The sequence below is a fragment of the Rhinatrema bivittatum genome, chromosome 2 (assembly GCF_901001135.1).
Source record: "Rhinatrema bivittatum chromosome 2, aRhiBiv1.1, whole genome shotgun sequence".
Taxonomy (NCBI): domain Eukaryota; kingdom Metazoa; phylum Chordata; class Amphibia; order Gymnophiona; family Rhinatrematidae; genus Rhinatrema; species Rhinatrema bivittatum.
In genome coordinates, this window is record NC_042616.1 from 428,072,639 (window position 1) to 428,091,405 (window position 18,767).

The 18,767-nt window shown below is 43.8% G+C and overlaps 1 protein-coding gene across 2 annotated transcripts in view; it reads left to right on the forward strand.

Moving 5' to 3' along the window:
- The window catches only part of LOC115084894 (factor VIII intron 22 protein-like), an 87,934-nt gene that overhangs the window by 28,171 nt on the left and 40,996 nt on the right, over positions 1–18,767 (forward strand). For both annotated transcript variants that reach the window (XM_029590287.1, XM_029590286.1), the window contains exons 3-4: positions 928–1,000; positions 9,574–9,733. In XM_029590287.1, coding sequence (XP_029446147.1) covers positions 928–1,000; positions 9,574–9,733 — 233 coding nt within the window. The remainder of the gene's footprint in view (positions 1–927; positions 1,001–9,573; positions 9,734–18,767) is intronic.

Genomic DNA, 18,767 nt, shown 5'->3' on the forward strand with positions numbered 1-18,767 from the left:
AAATTTGCAGGATGGCGACTTGGAAATCGCCGCATACTTTCGCAAGGCACTATTGCTTAGATGTAGGGGCTTCAGCAACCCCTTCCTTTGGCGAGAATGTTCTGCGAGCGGGACTCTCCAGTCCCACCCTGAGTAGGGAGCTTTGGTACATCCCAGGAGTCTGGACTGATCCAGGTATGTACAGGGAAAGGAAAATTAGTTCTTACCTGCTAATTTTCGTTCCTGTAGTACCACGGATCAGTCCAGAGCCCGCCCAATCAGAGAAGGGGTATATTAGGGGGAGAGTCATTTGCTCATCTGTAAGATTGTTCTCTGTTGCATTACATGTTATTGTTGATTATAGTTTAATGGTTCAATGTTTTTTGCTATTATCTGCTTTGATATAGATATAATGAGGAACTGCAGGGGGCACTGTTGCTTATAAACGGTGTCAGCGAAGCTTTTTCTCTGTCTCCATCTGCTGGCAGGGGGAAATGAACCCAGGAGTCTGGACTGATCCGTGGTACTACAGGAATGAAAATTAGCAGGTAAGAACCAATTTTCCTTTCCTTCCACAATTTTTTCAACATTCTTTAGGCGAGAGTCCACATTGTTGATATAGGCAACATTTGTAGCCACTTTTAACTGATGTGAGTATATCTGAGCTCTTTATGGTTCTTGGTCATAAAAAATCAATCACTTTCTTTCTCAGCTGGGCTAGCAATATTTTATAAAACATTTTATAATTTTATATTGTATTATTTTTGTTGTCACTACATGTTTTGTTTGTGTGTTGTTGGTTTGTCTTAATTCTGATTCTGTTGTGCATTTTCAGTTAAACCAATGGTAATTTTTATTAAATGTTTTGTTCTCATCAGCAACCTTCAAATGGATAGGCAGTTTTATAAACTGAAATTATAAATAAATAAATCTGTCTTCATCTTTCAGGTCAGCTGGCGAAGGAACTTAAACAGCAGGATTGCCTTCAGTATGCCGGTTTCTGCAACCTTGCTATGGCCCGGTAAGTCTTTCAGTGCTCCCTTACTCAAGCAAACTGAATAAATGAAAAGTAAACAAATATATAGTACAAGCTATTTCCAACCAGTTGTGAAGAAGTGAAGAGAAAGCCAAAGATCAAATGGGGTCATTGGCACTACATCAGAAGGTAATTTGGGCAGACTAGATGGGTCTGAAGGTCCTTATCTTCCATCATATTCCATTTAACTATCCTTCATTTCAGTTGAGTTTTAAGCAGCCTAGCAGCGAAGCCAAAAAATTATGTGCCCTCTGAAGATGAGTGGAACAAGATCCCTAATGGAAACCTTATTTTCAGCTCAGATGTTATGTTTCTGAGCTCTGTTCTTTTCCAGAATTGCCTCTCCATGAAAATGTGGATTTATATAGAGTAGGAGTTGTTGCCAAACACATCCTTACTGAACAAAAAACCCTTATCTGTGCAGTCATCTGAACTCTTGACAGGTTTTCATTAATAAGCGCTATCAAGATTGTGTGGTGGTTTAAACTTTTTATTTTTTTCCCCCAGAGTATTGTTGTTTATCATTGCACAATAATCCTGTGCAAGTGCATGAAATTAGTTTCATGTTTTCCTTTGTTTGATTTCACTTCCAGTTTTACAGAAGTTTGGCGTATTTTGTTTGCTTTTTCAAATTAAAGAACAAAAAGCCTTGTACATGATTTCTCAGACCATAGAAGACTGAATCTCAGCACTGTTCCTTTGTGACACAGATCTTGGTTTCTTCATCTGCTGGCAGTTTTGGCAGGAAGAATGTGTAGTGCTGCTGGGCATCTTCCTTACATTTTCTTCTGAGATGATGAGCATGGGAAAGCAAAGGAAGAGAATAATAACCATTGTTCAGTATTATTTTCCTGTACGGAGCTTCCAGTGCAGCTGCAGGGCAGCTGTTCCATGCATTACTTTCAGCTAGGTCATCTTGATCTTGATTGGTTGCTCTGTACCTCAGACTTCAGCTGGAAACAGCAGAGGTTATTTGCTCTCCACCTTTCTCTTAGAGAAATGCTTGCTTTTCAATAGCATAGGACGCACACACTTGCTGAAACATTTGCCCCAACAAAAAACATTTTTAGTCAACATGGGCTGTGCTTTTAACTGCACTGTTTTGGGTGTGTACACTGATGATATGAATTTGATTGTGTAGCCTATAGAAGGAAAAATAGACTTTTATGAAGATTGACGAGAAAACAAGCAATTTTGACTGACTGTTCTCAAACTCATGCTGGATGCAGTTTAAACACATGCTCAGTCTTACTGATTGCCCTGGGGAAAGAGTTAACCTAGGGAGAATAGATTGTCTGGTGTGTGTAAGCTAGAAACAGAAAACGTTTTAGGTATCTCCTATAGGGTTGTACAGTGTTTCCTTGTTTCATCTAAATAATTTATACTCATTTTTAAAGAGATGGGCGGAGTAATGATCATTAATTTCACCTTAAATTGTTTCTTCACACTTGGAGGGGGTAGTTGATTGCAATAATATACTTACTAAATCAGTGCGGGGAAAATTGTCAAAGCTCCCTCATACATTTCTTCTGCATTTAGTGACTGGTGAGACCACACCTTGAATACTGTGTACAATTCTGGTCGCCGCATCTCAAAAAAGATATAGTTGCGATGGAGAAGGTACAGAGAAGGGCAACCAAAATGATAAAGAGGATGGAACAGCTTCCCTATGAGGGAAGGCTGAAGAGGTTAGGGCTGTTCAGCTTGGAGAAGAGACGGCTGAGGGGGAATATGATAGAGGTCTTTAAGATCACGAGAGGTCTTGAACGAGTAGATGTGACTCGGCTATTTTCACTTTCGATTAATAGGACTAGGGGGCATTCTATGAAGTTAGCAAGTAGCATATTTAAGACTAATCGTAGAAAATTCTTTTTCACTCAATGCACAATAAAGCTCTGGAATTTGTTGCCAGAGGATGTGGTTAGTGCAGTTAGTGTAGCTGGGTTCAAAAAAGGTTTGGATAAGTTATTGGAGGAGAAGTCCATTAATTGCTATTAATCAATTTTACTTAGGGAATAGCCACTGCTATTAATTGCATCAGTAGCATGGGATCTTCTTAGTGTTTGGGTAATTGCCAGGTTCTTGTGGCCTGGTTTTGGCCTCTGTTGGAAACAGGATGCTGGGCTTGATGGACCCTTGGTCTGACCCAGCATGGCAATTTCTTATGTTCTTATGTTCTTACTGTTACCCTGATCGTTATCAAATAAATCCTTCCCTCAGTTGACTATATAGATTAGCTTTATGGTTTACTTCTATAGATACTTGAGGCAATTTACAGTAAAAACAAAAATGCAACAATTAAACTACAAATCAGTTAAATATTTATACAATTAATCATTAAAAAATCAGGATGTATTAAACATATTCCATTTTAACAAAGTCACTTTAAAACAATTTATAGTTTTAAAGTGTAGTTTTATAGTTATAGTAGCATTATTCCTATATACTACATATATTTTATATTTCCTGTACGTACCCGGATCGGTCCAGAATCCTGGGTTTATTCATCCATGCCAACAGATGGAGACAGAGAAAATAAAACTGCTTCAAGTCCCCTGATGCCACTTACAGTTCCTCAGTATTTCTCTGTCTCCAGCAGATGGTGGCTGATGCTTCAAACTGCAGTTCTTTTTTTCCTTAGTGGTTTTTCATTTCGCTAGTTTTGAGACTTACTCCCAGGGGTTGGGGTTCCTAGAAAGGGATCCCTACCTTGCTTGGTTGAGTTGGATGGGCTGGGGGTTGGTGACCCTTTTGTATGTCCAGTCCAGGGTACCGTGGGGTGTACATCTGGTGGTCTAGATCCCTCCCCTCCATGAGGTCACTTACATGACAGTTTTCTTGGGCTCCTTTTCCTCACTTTCTCTCTCCTGTTTGTAACTTGCTGAATTGAGCTGGACAGCTCTCTTCAGTTTCAGGAGGGGGAACTTTTAGTGAGTATCCTTCTTTAAAAAAAAAAAAAAAAGACAGGAGTCAGACGCAGCACAGCAGTGAGGTCTGCTCACCCCTCCCCTCCCCCCCCCCCCCGGTGTTGTTTTTTTTTAAATTTGGTTCTCAGGGCTTTTCCATTTTTTCTTTCTGCCGGCGGTTTTTTTCTTTGCGGCACCATTGGTTAGAAGAGCATGCTGTCGGGGGTGGAGCAGCTCCCGCGCACTTGAATCGCCGCGGTCTTTGTGTGGCTTGTTTTTTGTGGGGGGGGGGGGGGGGGCCTTCTGAACTCCCTCCACCCGTGAAATGGCAAAAAATCGCGTCTGCATCGTCGCCTGCTGCACGGCTCTACCCATGTGCAGCTCCCCGCTGGTATAACCGCAGGAATGGCGGCCATTTTGGAGCCCCCAGAGAACAGGACCGCGCTATCGGGGCCTGAGGTGGAAGTTCCCCCGGTCCACCCGGTTCTTGTTGGGGGACAGGAGGACTCAGAGGGACCTCTAGTGGTGAGTCCTCCACCTGCGGGGGAGGACATGGGGAGGCCTACAGCTCTTGCCACAATGCCATGCCCCTTTGCAGAATTTATTTTACTTCTGCACCTGGCCTATTTGGTGCAGCAAGGGGGGCTCGAGGTACCATGGGGAGGGGAAGGTCCTCTCGTCTTATCTCCGATGTCCAGCTTGGGGGCGGTGTAGGCCACATCGGCCGACAGGGTCACACGTTCCACTAGTGCCCTTCCGTGGGGGCCGGTCTTAGACCAAGCAGGGATTTAGTGGATATGGACATGGGGCTGGGCACTGATGGGGACTTGACTCCAGCAGCCGAGGGGGATGACCCCAAGATACGCCACTTGTTCCGCAAGGATGAACTTGCCCCTCTTATTCCCAAGTTCTAGAGGAACTGGGACTGCAGCCTCCACTTGAGGACTCTTTCAAGGATGGGGCAGATCCGGTCCTGGAAGGCATACGGAGTCCACCTTCAGGTTTTCCGTATCATGCGTCCATACAGAAGATGGTGGACCAGGAATGGGGGGGGTTTGGATGCTGGTCTGCATGTAGGTAGGGCAATGGCGAAGCTTTATACCCTACCAGAGCAGACCTTGGAGCTCTTTGCGCTTCCCAAGGTGGACACGGCAGTCTCGGCTGTAACGAAAAAGACAACCATTCCGGTTGTGGGGGCAGCGGCACTGAAACATTTTCAGGACCGCAAGCTGGAGGTCCACCTCAAACGGATTTTTGAAGTTTCTGCTTTAAGCCTCTGGGCTGCCATTTGTTCTAGTTTTGTGAAGAGAGCTTGTTTGCACTGGGTGCAGCGTCTCTCGGAGGGTCAGTCGACCGTAGGTGCCCAAAGGTCTCCGGTTGAGAGAGATTGGAAGAGTCTATTGCATAAGTAGTGGATGCCTTATATGATTTTGGTGTGGACGTCTTCCCACATCATGGGGACTGCGGTAGCTGCACAGCGTCTTCTATGGCTCCGTAACTGGTCAGTGGACGTTTTGTCTAAGTCCCAGTTGGCTTCCCTGCCTTTCAAAGGCTGCCTCTTATTTGGAGAGAAGCTGGAACAACTTGTGAAGCAGTTAGGTGATGGTAAAGTGCATAAATTGCCAGAGGGCCGACCAAGGAACAGGGTCAATTTTCCTTCCTGTGTACATTTTAAGGACAATAGGAGGTCTGGTCTACTGAGGGAGGCTTCAATGACGCAACAAGCCTTTTCGTCTCGCGGTCAGGCGTGGGGGCAGTCCTTTTGAGGAGGACGTCGGCTCTTCAGAGCCCCCAGCAGCGGGGGATCCTCGGGGTCCAAAGCTGTGTAATGAGGCAAGGCCAATTCACTCCGTCATTCCTTTTATAGGGGATTGTTTGACTCGTTTTTATGAGGGGTGGGCCAAGATCACTCAAGATCAGTGGGTTCTTAGTGTGATAAGAGAAGGTTGCGCGTTAGAATTTTCTCATCCCGTGCGCGACCTGTTTCTGGTCTCTCCCTGTGGTTCGTTGCAAAAGTGACGAGCAGTGGAGACTTTAGACAGGTTGCAGCGCTTGGGGACCATGGTCCTGTCCTTCACGAAGAAATTTGAACGGGTCGCTATTTCATTTACTTCGTGGTCCTGAAGAAAGAGGGAACTTTTCGCCCCATACTAGACTTGAAGAGAGTGAATGCGGCCTTGAGGATTCCCCGGTTTAGTATGGAAACTTTTCGATTGGTGATAGCAACTTTGCGCACTCAGGAGTTCCTGGCATCTCTGGACTTGTCGGAAGCTTACCTACACCTTCCGATTCAGAAAGATCATCAACGATATCTGAGTTTCTTGGTCTTGGGGCAGTATTTCCAGTTTCAGGTGCTTCCGTTTTGGCTGGCCATGGCCTCCCGTACCTTCACCAAAGTCATGGTGGTTGTGGCAGCGATTTTGCGGCGTCAGGGCATTCTGGTCCATCCTTATCTCGACAACTGACACATTCGGGCCAAATCGGAGGACAGTTGTTGCTCTGCCATTCACACAATGATTTGGACTGCAATCCCTAGGCTGGGTGGTGAATATAACCAAGAGCCACTTGATCCTGTCCCAGAATCTGGAATATCTGGGAGCGCGTTTCAACACAAGGCAGGGCAAGGTCTTCCTGATGGAGGAGAGAGTGCGCAAATTACAAGTTCAGATTAGGCGCTTGTTACAGTTGCGGATTCCCAAGAGCTTGGGACTTCTTGCAGCTCCTCGGTTCTATGATGTACACTCTGGACCTGGTGCTCTGGACCTGGTGCTGTGGGCCTTTGCTCATATGCGGCCGCTTCAGAGAGCTCTTCTGGCAGAGTGGAGTCCCTTATCGAGAGGAATTTCATCAACCTGTATCCCTCACTCCTCAGGCCAGGGACAGTGGCTTCAGACTGATGTGGGCAGTGGCATTAGACGTCCCGGATTGGGTCATCCTTACTACTGATGCCAGTCTCTCTGGCTGGAGAGTGGTGTGCCAGAGAAAAAGCAGCCTAGGGCACCTGGTGGGAGGAAGAAGCTTCTTGGTTTATCAATCGCTTGGAGACCAGGGTGGTATGCTTAGCGTTACTTGCCTTTTGGCCTTAGGTTCAGGGTCGCTTGGTACGATTTCTGTCGGACAGTGCAATGACCGTAGCTTGCATCAATCGGCAGGGCAGCACCAAAAGTCATTCAGTAGCACAGGAGGCACAGGAGTTAATCCTTTGGATGGAACAGTATCTCGTTCAAATAGCAGCATCTCACATCGCAGGGCTCGAGAATGTTCAGGCCGATTTTCTCAGTCGTAGTCTGCTCGATTCGGGAGAATGGGAATTGTCCGACATGGCGATGCAGCTGTTTTGCAGAAAATGGGGTCCTCCTCATGTCGATCTGATGGCGACCCGGCACAATGCGAAAGCTCCTTGTTTCTTCAGCAGATGGAGAGAGTACAGAGTTGAGGGCGTAGATGCTCTCGTGTTGCCCTTGCCTCAGGGGGTCCTTCTATACGTTTTCCCTCTGTGGCCTCTGGTAGGCAAGCTTTTGCTCCGGATATAGAAGCATCTGGGCGATGTTGTACTCATGGCCCCGGAATGGCCTCGCCGGCCATGGGTTGCGGATCTAGTCAACCTAGCAATTGAGGGACCTTTGCGACTCAGTCACCTTCCTCGTCTTCTACGCCCCTTGGCCCTATATTTTCCGACCAAGCAGATCGCTTTTGCCAAGTGGCTTGGCTTTTGAGAGGAGACGTTTGAGGTCCAAGGGATACCCAGAGATGGTGATTACTACCCTTCTTCATGTGAGATGGAAGTCCACCTCTTTGTCCTATGTCCGCGTATGGAAAGTCTTTGAGTCATGGTGTATGTCTAAGGGAGTTCAGCCCTTGTGTTCTTCGCTGTCTCACAACTTGTCCTTTCTTCAGGAAAGATTAGTCAAGGGCCTCGCTTTCAACTCTCTTAGAGTTCAGTTGGCGGCTTTGGCCTGCTTGAGAGGGAAGGTGGATGGATACCAATTATCTGCTCATCTCAACGTGGCTAGATTTATTCGGGGAGTCAAAATTTGCCTCCTCCCGTGCAGAGAGTTTTCCCACCTTGGAATCTTAATCTCGTGCTATGAGGTTTGTGTGGGACTCCGTTCGAACCTATCCGCAGGGTGACTCTTAAGGATTTGACTCTGAAGGTCTTTTTCTTGGTAGCTATTTGCTCTGCAAGGAGAATTTCGGAGTTGCAGGCTTTGTCATGCCGAGATCCTTTCCTTTGCATATCGGACACAGGAGTATCTCTGCGGATGGCGCCTTCCTTTCTCCCGAAGGTGGTTTCCAACTTTCATGTCAATCAGACAGTGGAATTGCCAGCCTTTTCAGACCTGAGTGATTCTGAGGCGGATGCTCAAGATCTTAGGCTGCTTGATGTTCGTAGGGCATTGCTGCGCTATCTTAAAGTCACAAATGATTTTAGGCAGTCTGATCATCTTTTCTTCTTGTGGAGTGGTTCGAAGAAGGGTTCTCAGGTCTCCAAAACTACCATTGCAAGGTGGCTTAAGGAAGCTATTGGCTCAGCTTACATCCTTAAGGGTAAGTCAGTTCCAGAAGGTTTGAGGGCCCATTCTACTCAGTCTCAAGCAACCTCTTGGGCGGAGGCCCAGTTGGTCTCTCTGCAGGAAATCTTAGAGCGGCGACTTGGAAGTCACGGCATACCTTCACTAAGCACTATTGGTTGGATGTGCGGGATCCAGAGGCTCGATCCTTTGGCGAGAGTGTTTTGCGAGCGGGACTCTCTAGGTCCCACCCTCATTAGGGAGCTTTGGTATTCCCAGGAGTCTGGACTGATCCGGGTACATACAGGGAAAGGAAAATTGGTTCTTACCTGCTAATTTCCATTCCTGAGTACTACGGATCAGTCCAGAGCCCGCCCATTATATAAAAGGGGAGAGTCATCCGCTCAGCTGTGTTATACTTTTAATTGCAGAAGTCTTGCCAAGTTTACTTATTTACTGGTTCTTGTTAGATGTTTTTTGGGTTATGTGCACGGTTTATCACTTTTAGCTTGGGTACAGTTCAATACAGCGGAACTGCAGGTGGCATCCGGGTACTAGAAGCAGTGTCAGTTTTTCTTTCTCTGGCCCATATGCTGGCATGGATGAATAAACCCAGGACTCTGGACTGATCCGTGGTACTACAGGAACGGAAATTAGCAGGTAAGAACCAATTTTCCTATATGTAGTACAGCACTTCTGATACCTCAAAGCTTTTTGTTCAACCTGGGATTGTGTAGCCATAAGTTTTGGGGTTTTTTTTTTGTTTTGTTTTTTAAGTATTCACTACTAATACCAGCAACTTGGTAATGCCAGAAGGAAAGTGAAAAATTTAGGGGTTTTTTTCCCCTTATTTTGAGTTGTGTATTTTTAAACTCTTATCCCAGGAAGTTGAACGTGTTTTATTGAGATAGTAGGCTCTTATTTTGGCCATAGGCAAAAAATAGAAGAACATGTTTTAGAAATAAGATGCATTCGAACCAAGGAGCTCATTAGGTTGGAATGTTTAAAATGGTCCTGCACTGTACCTTGCACACATCTGTATAATCCAGATACAATTTTCCTTCACATTAGTCAATCCTGATGTCTTTCTTTCTTGTGGAAGTAATCTGTATCCCTTTTATTATATTTCTGGCTGTACTAGCTGTGAGCAGACTTTGTTTAATGCTCCTGGTGAAGCAATGGCGCTGACAGAAGCAGCACGCCTCTTTCTGCAGGAGGAACAGGAGACTCAGCGTCTGCGATGCCCTAGTTTTGAAGAGCACTTGCAGGCGGCCATCAACTGCTTCAGTTTTGCCACCAAGGTAAGTTTTGTTTTTTTTTAATATTTTCTATATTACTCAGATGCATTGGCTCAGTCTGCCTCTGCTAGCATGCTGAGAGCATTCCTACTTCCTTTTCCATCTGTCTGTTCTAATGTTCAGGTTGTAGTGAATGGGCATGGAGGAAAGTGAATGATTGTTTACATTGTGAAAGTCCAATAAGGAACAGTTGACTGACCCAGTCTGCCCAGTTGTCTTTCTCTCTGATTCTCCACCACTTTGAGTAGATGAGTTCGGAAATTCTCATACTTAAACCAACAGCCATTTCTCCCCTTCCATCTCATGTCCTTTACCCAACTCTGTTCCTACCACTGCCCTCTGTATCTGTCCTAAGCGTGTTTAAATTCTGTTACGGTACTGGCCTCCACCATGTTCGCTATTAGGATATTTTAAGTCGTGTCTTTAATTTTGGTTCTTATAAATCTCATACTTTTGTGTGATGGCTGTGACTCCCTCCCACACTGTCCCTAGGGCTGTGATATGACTCCGTAGCACTCCGGCTTCTGCTGGGTTTTGATCCTAGGCTGGCCCTCAAACTGGTTCCTTTAATGGATTCTTGGAAATGTATTTTTGAAAAAGCATTTCCGCTTTACTGACTCAGTCCTCTAACTCTGTGAAGAGCCTCTCAAGAAAGCTGTTGCTGAAACATTCAGCTTCATTAAATGCCAGAGAGAACGCACAGTCTTTCATTAGAAGGACTGGATGACCGAGTGGGATATAGTACAGGATTACAAAGCCTTTCACTTCTAGATCACCCAGTCAGATGCTACTCAGATAAATAGTGACCACAAGCTGTTACCCTCTGAAAGTTGTTTGGTGGGTTAGATCTAGCTTCTAGTGAGCAGGTGTTGCTATTAACCCAATTGGCACTACTAGCACCCTTGTTAACAGTCTCAGCAGAGGTCAAGGATTGCACAACTATAGAATTCTTCTCTCACTCCTAAGGTTGATCCCTTATTGATTGGGTTGAAGCGCATTATCAGGAATGCATGGGGAGACTTGTGTTATCCTTGTCATATCTATTCTGTACATATGTGAAGGAATTTTATTTTCCAATACTGTTAATGCAATAAATTTTATACAAAATGTTTGTTTTATTTGTTTTCCATTTGACAGTGTATAGTACTATATGTTATGGAGATAGTTTTTCAAATCTGCAGATCTTTAGTCTTTGAAGTTTAAATGTCTCTCTAAAACAGCAAACTCAAAAGAATTTCTCATCTTGCACTGGTATCTTTTTTTGTGTTTTGGACAATTTTATGCAGTATTCCTCAGCATAGATCATACTGTACAGAACATGATATTTAGGAAGGAATCAAGCATTCTTGTTCATCTAGTCAGACCATGGGTTATGCTCACCAACCAACAGATGGAGACAGACTAACAGGTTTGCCGACAACAATTCTTATAGTCTCCCGTGCTGACCTCAGCCTGCCAGTTCTTTCTGTTACAGAATGCATTTGCTCAAATTGTGCACAGCTGAGGGAACTCTGTAATGGACCTGATGGCAACCAGCAAAAATATGAAGGTAGACAGGAAGGAAGTAAAGAAAGGAGATCCTCTGGATTGGATGTCTTGGTACAGATGTGACCTATATGTGTTTCCCTCATGGGCAGGGTCCTGCAGAAGATTTCAAAGCTTCACGGGCTCATGATTTTGTTGGCTTTCGACTGGCCACACCGTCCCTGATATGCAGATCTAGTCAGAGTATTGGATGGGGATCCATTGCTGTTGTTTCAGGAATAGGGTCTGCTGTCCCAAAGTTCATTAGAACATGAAGATCCAGCTCAGTTTTGTCTTTTGGCCTAGTCCTTGAAAGGTCTTATTTGATTAAGTAGAGCTATTCTCCTGAGGTTGTGGACACCCTCTTGCATTTAAGGAAGAAATCTGTCCTTGGCATGTGTGAGTATTTGGAGACATTTTGAGGATTGGTGCCTGACTAAACAAATTACTCTTAGAGGGGCTTTTGTATCTTGGAATTTTTGTAGGACAGTTTGAAGATATGTTTGGCTCTCAGTTCTTTAAAGGTTCAGATAGTGGCAATTGCATGTTACAGAGATTGGATTTTAGGTAGGCCTTTAACCTCCCATCCATTCGTTTCTTTAAGGGAATGAAGCAAATTAGGCTTTTATGAGAAGCCCGATTTCTTCTTGGAATTTGACCTTCTTATCGGGCACCTCCTTTGAGTGAGGTTTTGATTACCGTAAGCTCCTCACTCTTTAAACAGTGTTTTTGGTGGCAGTCTGTTTGGTTAGATGGATTTCAGAATTAAGAACATAAGACTTGCCATACTGGGCCAGATCAAAGGTCCATCAAGCCCAGTATCCTCTTTCCAACAGTGGCCAGTCCAGGTCAGGTACCTGGCAGGATCGATTCCATGCTACTTATCCAAGGAATAAGCAGTGGATTTCTGCAAATGTACCTTAAAAATGGTTTATGGATTTTTCCTCCAGGAATCTGTCCAAACCTTTTTTAAATGCAGCTACACTAACAGCGTTCACCACATTCCTCTGGCAAAGAATTCCAGAGCTTAATTATGCATTAAGTAAAAAAAAAAAAAGTTTTAAATGTACCACTTGTAACTTCATTGTGTGTCCCCTAGTCCTTGTACTCTTTGAAAGAGTAAACAATTGATTAAAGTTTACTCATTCCACTCCATTATTTTTTTATATCTCTTATATCTCCCCTCAGCGAACTCTTCTCCAAGCTGAAGAGACATAACCTCTTTAGTCTTTCCTCATAGGGGAATTGTTCCATCCCTTTTATCACTTTGATTGCCCTTTTCTGTGTCTTTTCTAATTCTGCTATATCTTTTTTGAAATGTGATACAGTACTCGAGATGAGGTTACACCAGAAGTATTATGATATTCTCTGTTTTATTCTCCATTTCTCTCCTAATAATTCCTAGCAGTCTGTTTGCTTTCTTGGCTGCTGCTGCTGCACACTGAGCAGAAGATTTCAACATATTATCAGTGATGACGTGTAGATCCTTTTCCTGAATGGTGACTCCTAATATAGAACGTTGCATTGAGTAGCTGTAATTTGGGTTACTCTTCCCTAAGTGCAACACTTTGCACTTGTCCACATTAAATTTCATTTGCCATTTTCATGCCCAGTCTCCTAGTTTTGCAAGCTCCTCTTGCAATCTCTCAATCCTCTTGTGATTTATCAACTTTGAATAATTTTGTATCATCGGCAGATTTGATCATATCACTCATTCCCATTTCCAGGTCGTTTATAAATATATTAAAAAGCAATGGTCTCAGAACATCTGAGTCACTCCACTATTCACCTTTCTTCATTGGGAAAATGTATCATTTAGCTCTACTCTCTGTTTTCTATCTTTTAACTAGTTCCCAATCCCTGTTCCATGACTTTTTGATTTCCTAAGAAGTCTCTCATGAGGGACTTTGGCAGAAATCTTCTGGAAATACAGATACACTATCAGCTGGCTCACCTTTTTCCACATGTTCATTTATGCCCTCAAAAAATGTAGTAGATTGATGAGACAAGACTTCCCTTAACTAAATCCATGTTGGTTTTGTCCCATTAAAATTATGCCTATCTATATGTTCAGCAATTTTGTTCTTTCTGATAATTTCTACCATTTTGCCCACTACAGACATCAGACTCACTGGTCTGCAGTTTCCTGGATCACCCTTTGATCCCTTTTTAAAAATTGGCATTACATTGACAAACCTCTAGTCTTCATGTACAATAGATGATTTTAAATTACTAATAGAAGAATCTGCAATTTAATTTTTCAGTTTTTAGTGTTCTGAGATATATACCATCTGGTCCAGGTGATTTGCTACTCTTTAGTTTGTCATTTTGCCCTATAACATCCTTCAAGTAAACTGAGATTTGTTTCAGTTCTGCTGAATCATCACCTTTGAATATAATTTCTAGCGTAAGTATCTCTCTCATATCTTCCTCGGTGAAGACCGAAGCAAATAATTCATTTAGTCTCTCTGCAATGGCCTTGTACCCCTTTTATCTCTTGATCATCTAATGGTCCACCTAACTCTCTTTCTAATTTGAATGTAGCTGAAAAAGTTTTTATTATGAGTTTTTGCTTCCATGGCATGCTTCTTTTCAAATTCTCTCTTGGCCTACCTTATCAATGCTTTGTATCTGGCTTGCCAGTGCTTGTGCTGTTTCTTGTTTTCTTCATTTGGGTCCCTTTTCCATTTCTTGAAAGATGTTTGTTTAGCTATTATGGCCTCTTTCACCTCACTTTTTAACCATGCTGGTAGTTATTTAGCCTTCCTTCCACCTTTCTAATGCGTGGACTGCATTTGATCTGGGCTTCTTTAGTGTCCTCCCTCCATTTAAGCCAAATTTGATAATGTTGTGATCACTATTGCCAAATCTCTTGCATCAAATCCTGGGTTCCACTATGGATTAAGTCTAAAATAGTTTCCTCTCTTATTGATTGGAGCCTCTCTCATGGGAACCTTTTTTGGTCTTCTCTGAAGAGATGGTCAAGATTTGTACAGTTCCTTTAGTGAGTCATTCCAGGAGGAATATACTCAACTTTGTTGTTTGGATGTGAATAGAATTCTTTTGCATTGTTTGATGGTCACCAATGGATTTAGAAAGTCATCATCTGTTTGTTCTGTTTGGTGGACCTAGAAAAGGCAGAGCAGCTTCAAAGGCTTTGATGGCTTGCTGGATTAAGAAAGTGATTGAAGCAAGTCTATGTAGATCAGGGTCTCCCTCTGCCCAGGAGCATGAGAGTACATTCTACTACGGCTCGTGTGGCTTTGTGGGCAGAACTCTGTTTAGTTTCACCAATAGAAATTTGCAAGTGACAACCTGATCTTCCTTACATTTTTTTTGAAGAGTTATTGACTGGATGTTTGGACCAGGGAAGGAAGCTTCCTCTGGCTTGGAGATTTTGAGAGCGTGTTTGGCAGTTTCCTACCTGCTTAAGGGATAGCTTGGTTACATGCCATGTGTCTGGACTGGTCTGGCTGAATGAAGAGGAAGGAGAAATTTAGGCTTACCTGATAATTTAATTTCCTTGAGTCCAGTCAGGCCAGTCCAGGACCCTCCCTCTTTTGCCAAACATGATTTCTGCTGTTTCATATTTTAGGAAGAAGTTTCCTGTACATTTTTTGATGTGAAGAGTAGTAAACCCATTAATCAATAGCTCATGTAGGTTTCATTCTTTCATGTTATTTTTCTTCTGCTGTTTCTCTTTGAAAAGGGGAGGGAGAGTTTGGTACGTTATCATTAACTTGTGACAGAGAATACTTTCAGGCTGAGGTTAGCACAGAGTCTATATGGAGTGATGTCAGTAAACCTGCCTTTTCATCTGATTGGTTTTAATGGATCATATATTTTTGAACACTAAAAACAACAAAATGACTAATATACCTCTGCCATCAATATCATATTAATTCAAAACCATTGTTGTCAATATTTAATGATCTCATACTGGGCATCATCGTGAATGCTCAATCGCATAGATATACTCTGCCGTTCTTTATAATCATAGATCATAGTGATTTTTTACTGCATGGTGCTAAAAATACTTGCTGATGATTATGTAGTGAATTTCATCTTCGTGAAATAAATTTTTTACTTTTAAGCATAATGGGGTAGATTTTAAACATATGCGCGGGCGTACATTTGTGCGCGCAACCCGGCGTGCACAAATGTATGCCCGATTTTATAACATGCGCGTGCAGCCGTGCGCATATTATAAAATCAGGGGTTGGCGTGCGCAAGGGGGTGCACACTAGTGCAAATTGCGTACACCGAGCTTTCCCCGTTCCCTCCAAGGCAGCTCCGAAATCGGAGAGGCCTGTGAGGGAACTTTCCTTCCCGCCCCCAGCCTTAAAGAAAACCCCCTCCGTACCTTTGTTTTGGAAGTTATGCCTGCCAGCGATCCCCCGGCACAGCAGCAAATGGCTGCTGTGCTGGAGTCCTCGGCCACGCCCTCTGTCCGCCCTTTCAGAAAAGCCCCGGGACATACGTGCATCCCAGGGCTTTTTGTGCGTCGCTGGGCCTTTTCAAAATAGGCCCGGTGAGCGTAACCCCCCTACGCGCGTAACCACCTGGATTTACACGCATAGGGCTTTTAAAATCTGCCCCAATCTGTAACAACTTCTTTTCAATAGTTACAATTTAATTTCAATTCAAAGGCTATTAGCTTATTGGAGGAAACACTTCTTAGCCCATCGTATAAAGAGGCTGCCTATGGAAGCGCTCAACACGGTCCATGTTTCGGCTGTGTACCTTCTTCATGGGGCCAAAAGATATCTATAATGAATTACAAAAAGGTTACAATGTATTTACTGCTTAAACAAGGCAACAGAGAGAACTATACTAACGTGTTTAGCTTCAGCGAGGATTCGCCATCAGACCGGTAGTATGTTTCTTCCACCGGAAAAGCCACAGGACCACCATTTTTTAAAGGACTCTTAGCCAATAGGCAACATGCACGTGTTAAAAAAAAAAAAAAAAGATACCGGCATTACTGAAGTCAACAAAGTGACTTATATAAACAAAATTAAGTGAATGTTTGTCTCAAATAATGGTATACCATTCGATGGCTGAATTTAAGCTTACAGGATATAACACTGTTTAATTGATGAATCCATCGTTGTTCTTGGAGATTCAATAGGATTTGTGGATCTCCCCCCCCCCCCCCCCCCCCCCCCCCCCCCCCCCCCCCCCTGCTAGTAATGTTAATTCTATCAATGACCCTCCACTTCAGATCCACAAACTTGTGCGAGAATTGTATGCAATGTGACACTATTGGAGCTTATAGTTTGGCAGTGGTTAAACAGCTGCAGTGTACCGTGTACGGTACGTATAGGACATTTAGTTCTGCCTATATAATATTTGTCACATGGGCAAATTATCATGTGGATTACATATGAGGTGGTACAGTCAGAATAAAACCTTGCTGAATAGACATTGCCTGCATGGACAGTCCATGATTGTCCCGATAGTGTTTGTGCACACATTGAACACTTGTGACATGGCCAGTAGCCCAATGGAAGATCTATTTGTGATGTAACTTCAGGAGGCAAATAAGAATGAGTCAACAGGTCTCGTAAATTCTTACTCTGACTATAAGCAATGATTGGTGGATCTGCAAATATTGTATGCACTTTTAGAACATTCCAGTATTTGCGGATGATTGGTGCTACTGGCAGATTTTGAGGAATATCATAGAGTACAAATCAAAGGAGACTGATCCACTAGCAAGTATTTTCAGCACCATGCAGTAAAAAATCACTATGATCTATGATTATAAAGAATGGCAGAGTATATCTATGCGATTGAGCATTCACGATGATGCCCAGTATGAGGTCATTTAAATATTAACAACAATGGTTTTGTATTAATATGATATTAATGGCGGAGGTATATTAGTCATTTTGTTGTTTTAGTGTTCACAACGACTATTACCTCACACAAATTTTCAGAGAGACTCTGTGGTTTCATATATTTTTGATACATCAAGCTTTTAAGAAGCTTTATTTATAGGTGTGGTTCCCTCTGATGAAGCAGCAGCGACGGGGAAGGAAGCAGGCATATGTCAATGCCAGAACCCAGCTGTGTTGACTTTGTTTTAATGCATTCATAGATTTATGAAGAGGAGTGAATCTGCAGATGAGACAAGTGTTTATTGCACCTACTTAAGATATGTGTTCCCACAGTATGCTATGATGTGGCTGCTTGAAAAAAACAACTAATTTATAGTGCTGTTTTGCATTGCTGCTTTAGATTGAATCTTTGAAAAACCCACGATTTTTAAATTTTGTTTGGACTTGCATTTGCACATTATGGGCCAAATTTTAAAAGGTGCGCACGGGCGTAGATTTGTTCGCGCAATCCGGCGCGAACAAATCTACGCCCGATTTTATAACATGCACGAGGCAAAATCCAGGGTCGGAGCGCGCAAAGGGGTGCACAATTGTGCAACTTGCGTGCGCCGAGCCGCACAGTCTTACTCCATTCCCTCCAAGGTCGCTCCAAAATTGGAGCGGCCTCAGTGGGAACATTCCTTCCGCCTACCCCACCTTCCCCTACCTAACCCGCCCCACAGCCCTATCTACCTTTGTTGAAAAAGTTACACGGCCGGCTGACAGCCAGCCCGCGATCCCGGGCACAGCGGCAAATGGCCGCTGTGTCTGGAGGCTCCAGGACCGCCCACGCCCCACCCCTTTTTGAAAGCCCCGGGACATATGCGCGTCCCGGGGCTTGCGCGCGCCACCGAGCCTATGCAAGATAGGCTCAGCGCATGCAGGGGCAGCTTTTCGGGGGTTACGTGCCTATCTTACGCGCATAACCCTTTGAAAATCTACCCCTGTATTTGTAAATTTTGAGTCTTGGGGGCCATGATTATAAAGTTAGTGATACATGACACTATAAGAGTTATATACTCTGGTTTGTTGCAAAACCGCATTTCCTGTTCATACCCAAATCGGTCCAGACTCCTGGGTTTTGCCTCCCTTCCAGCAGAATGAGAAATCCTGCAGCCTGGGGGCAAAAAAAAGAGAGAGATTTTAGAATTGAAGGATTCCTCCCACTAGGTTGCTAGGCCCTGGTAGGGCTATCCCTCCTGGTACTGAGGTGGATGAGCAGGGAGTTAGGGACCCTTGGTGTGGCTCATTCCTGTCGCCACCAGGGATGTACAGCTGGTGGTACCATTTCCCTCATCCACAGGAGAACTCTTGGCATCCTGCAGCATTTTATCCGCTCAGAGAAGTATTCTTTTCTTGAGCTTCCTTTTTGCCTTTCTTTTGCAAAAATAATAAAATAACTTTCTTTAATAAAAAAAAAAAAAAAGGGGGGGGGGGAGGGCATTCAGAGCAACAGAGCATTGGCAAGCACAGCGGCAGGATTCTAGCAGATGCGGAAGTTGCTGGAGGCATTCCGGCCAGTTTTTCAGAATTCTTGGGCTGCAGTGTTGGTAAACCCTGCAGTCAGGCCTGCACAATCGCCTCGGCGCCTGACTAAACTTTGTGGATGGTGTATGGTAGTGCCTGCCGCT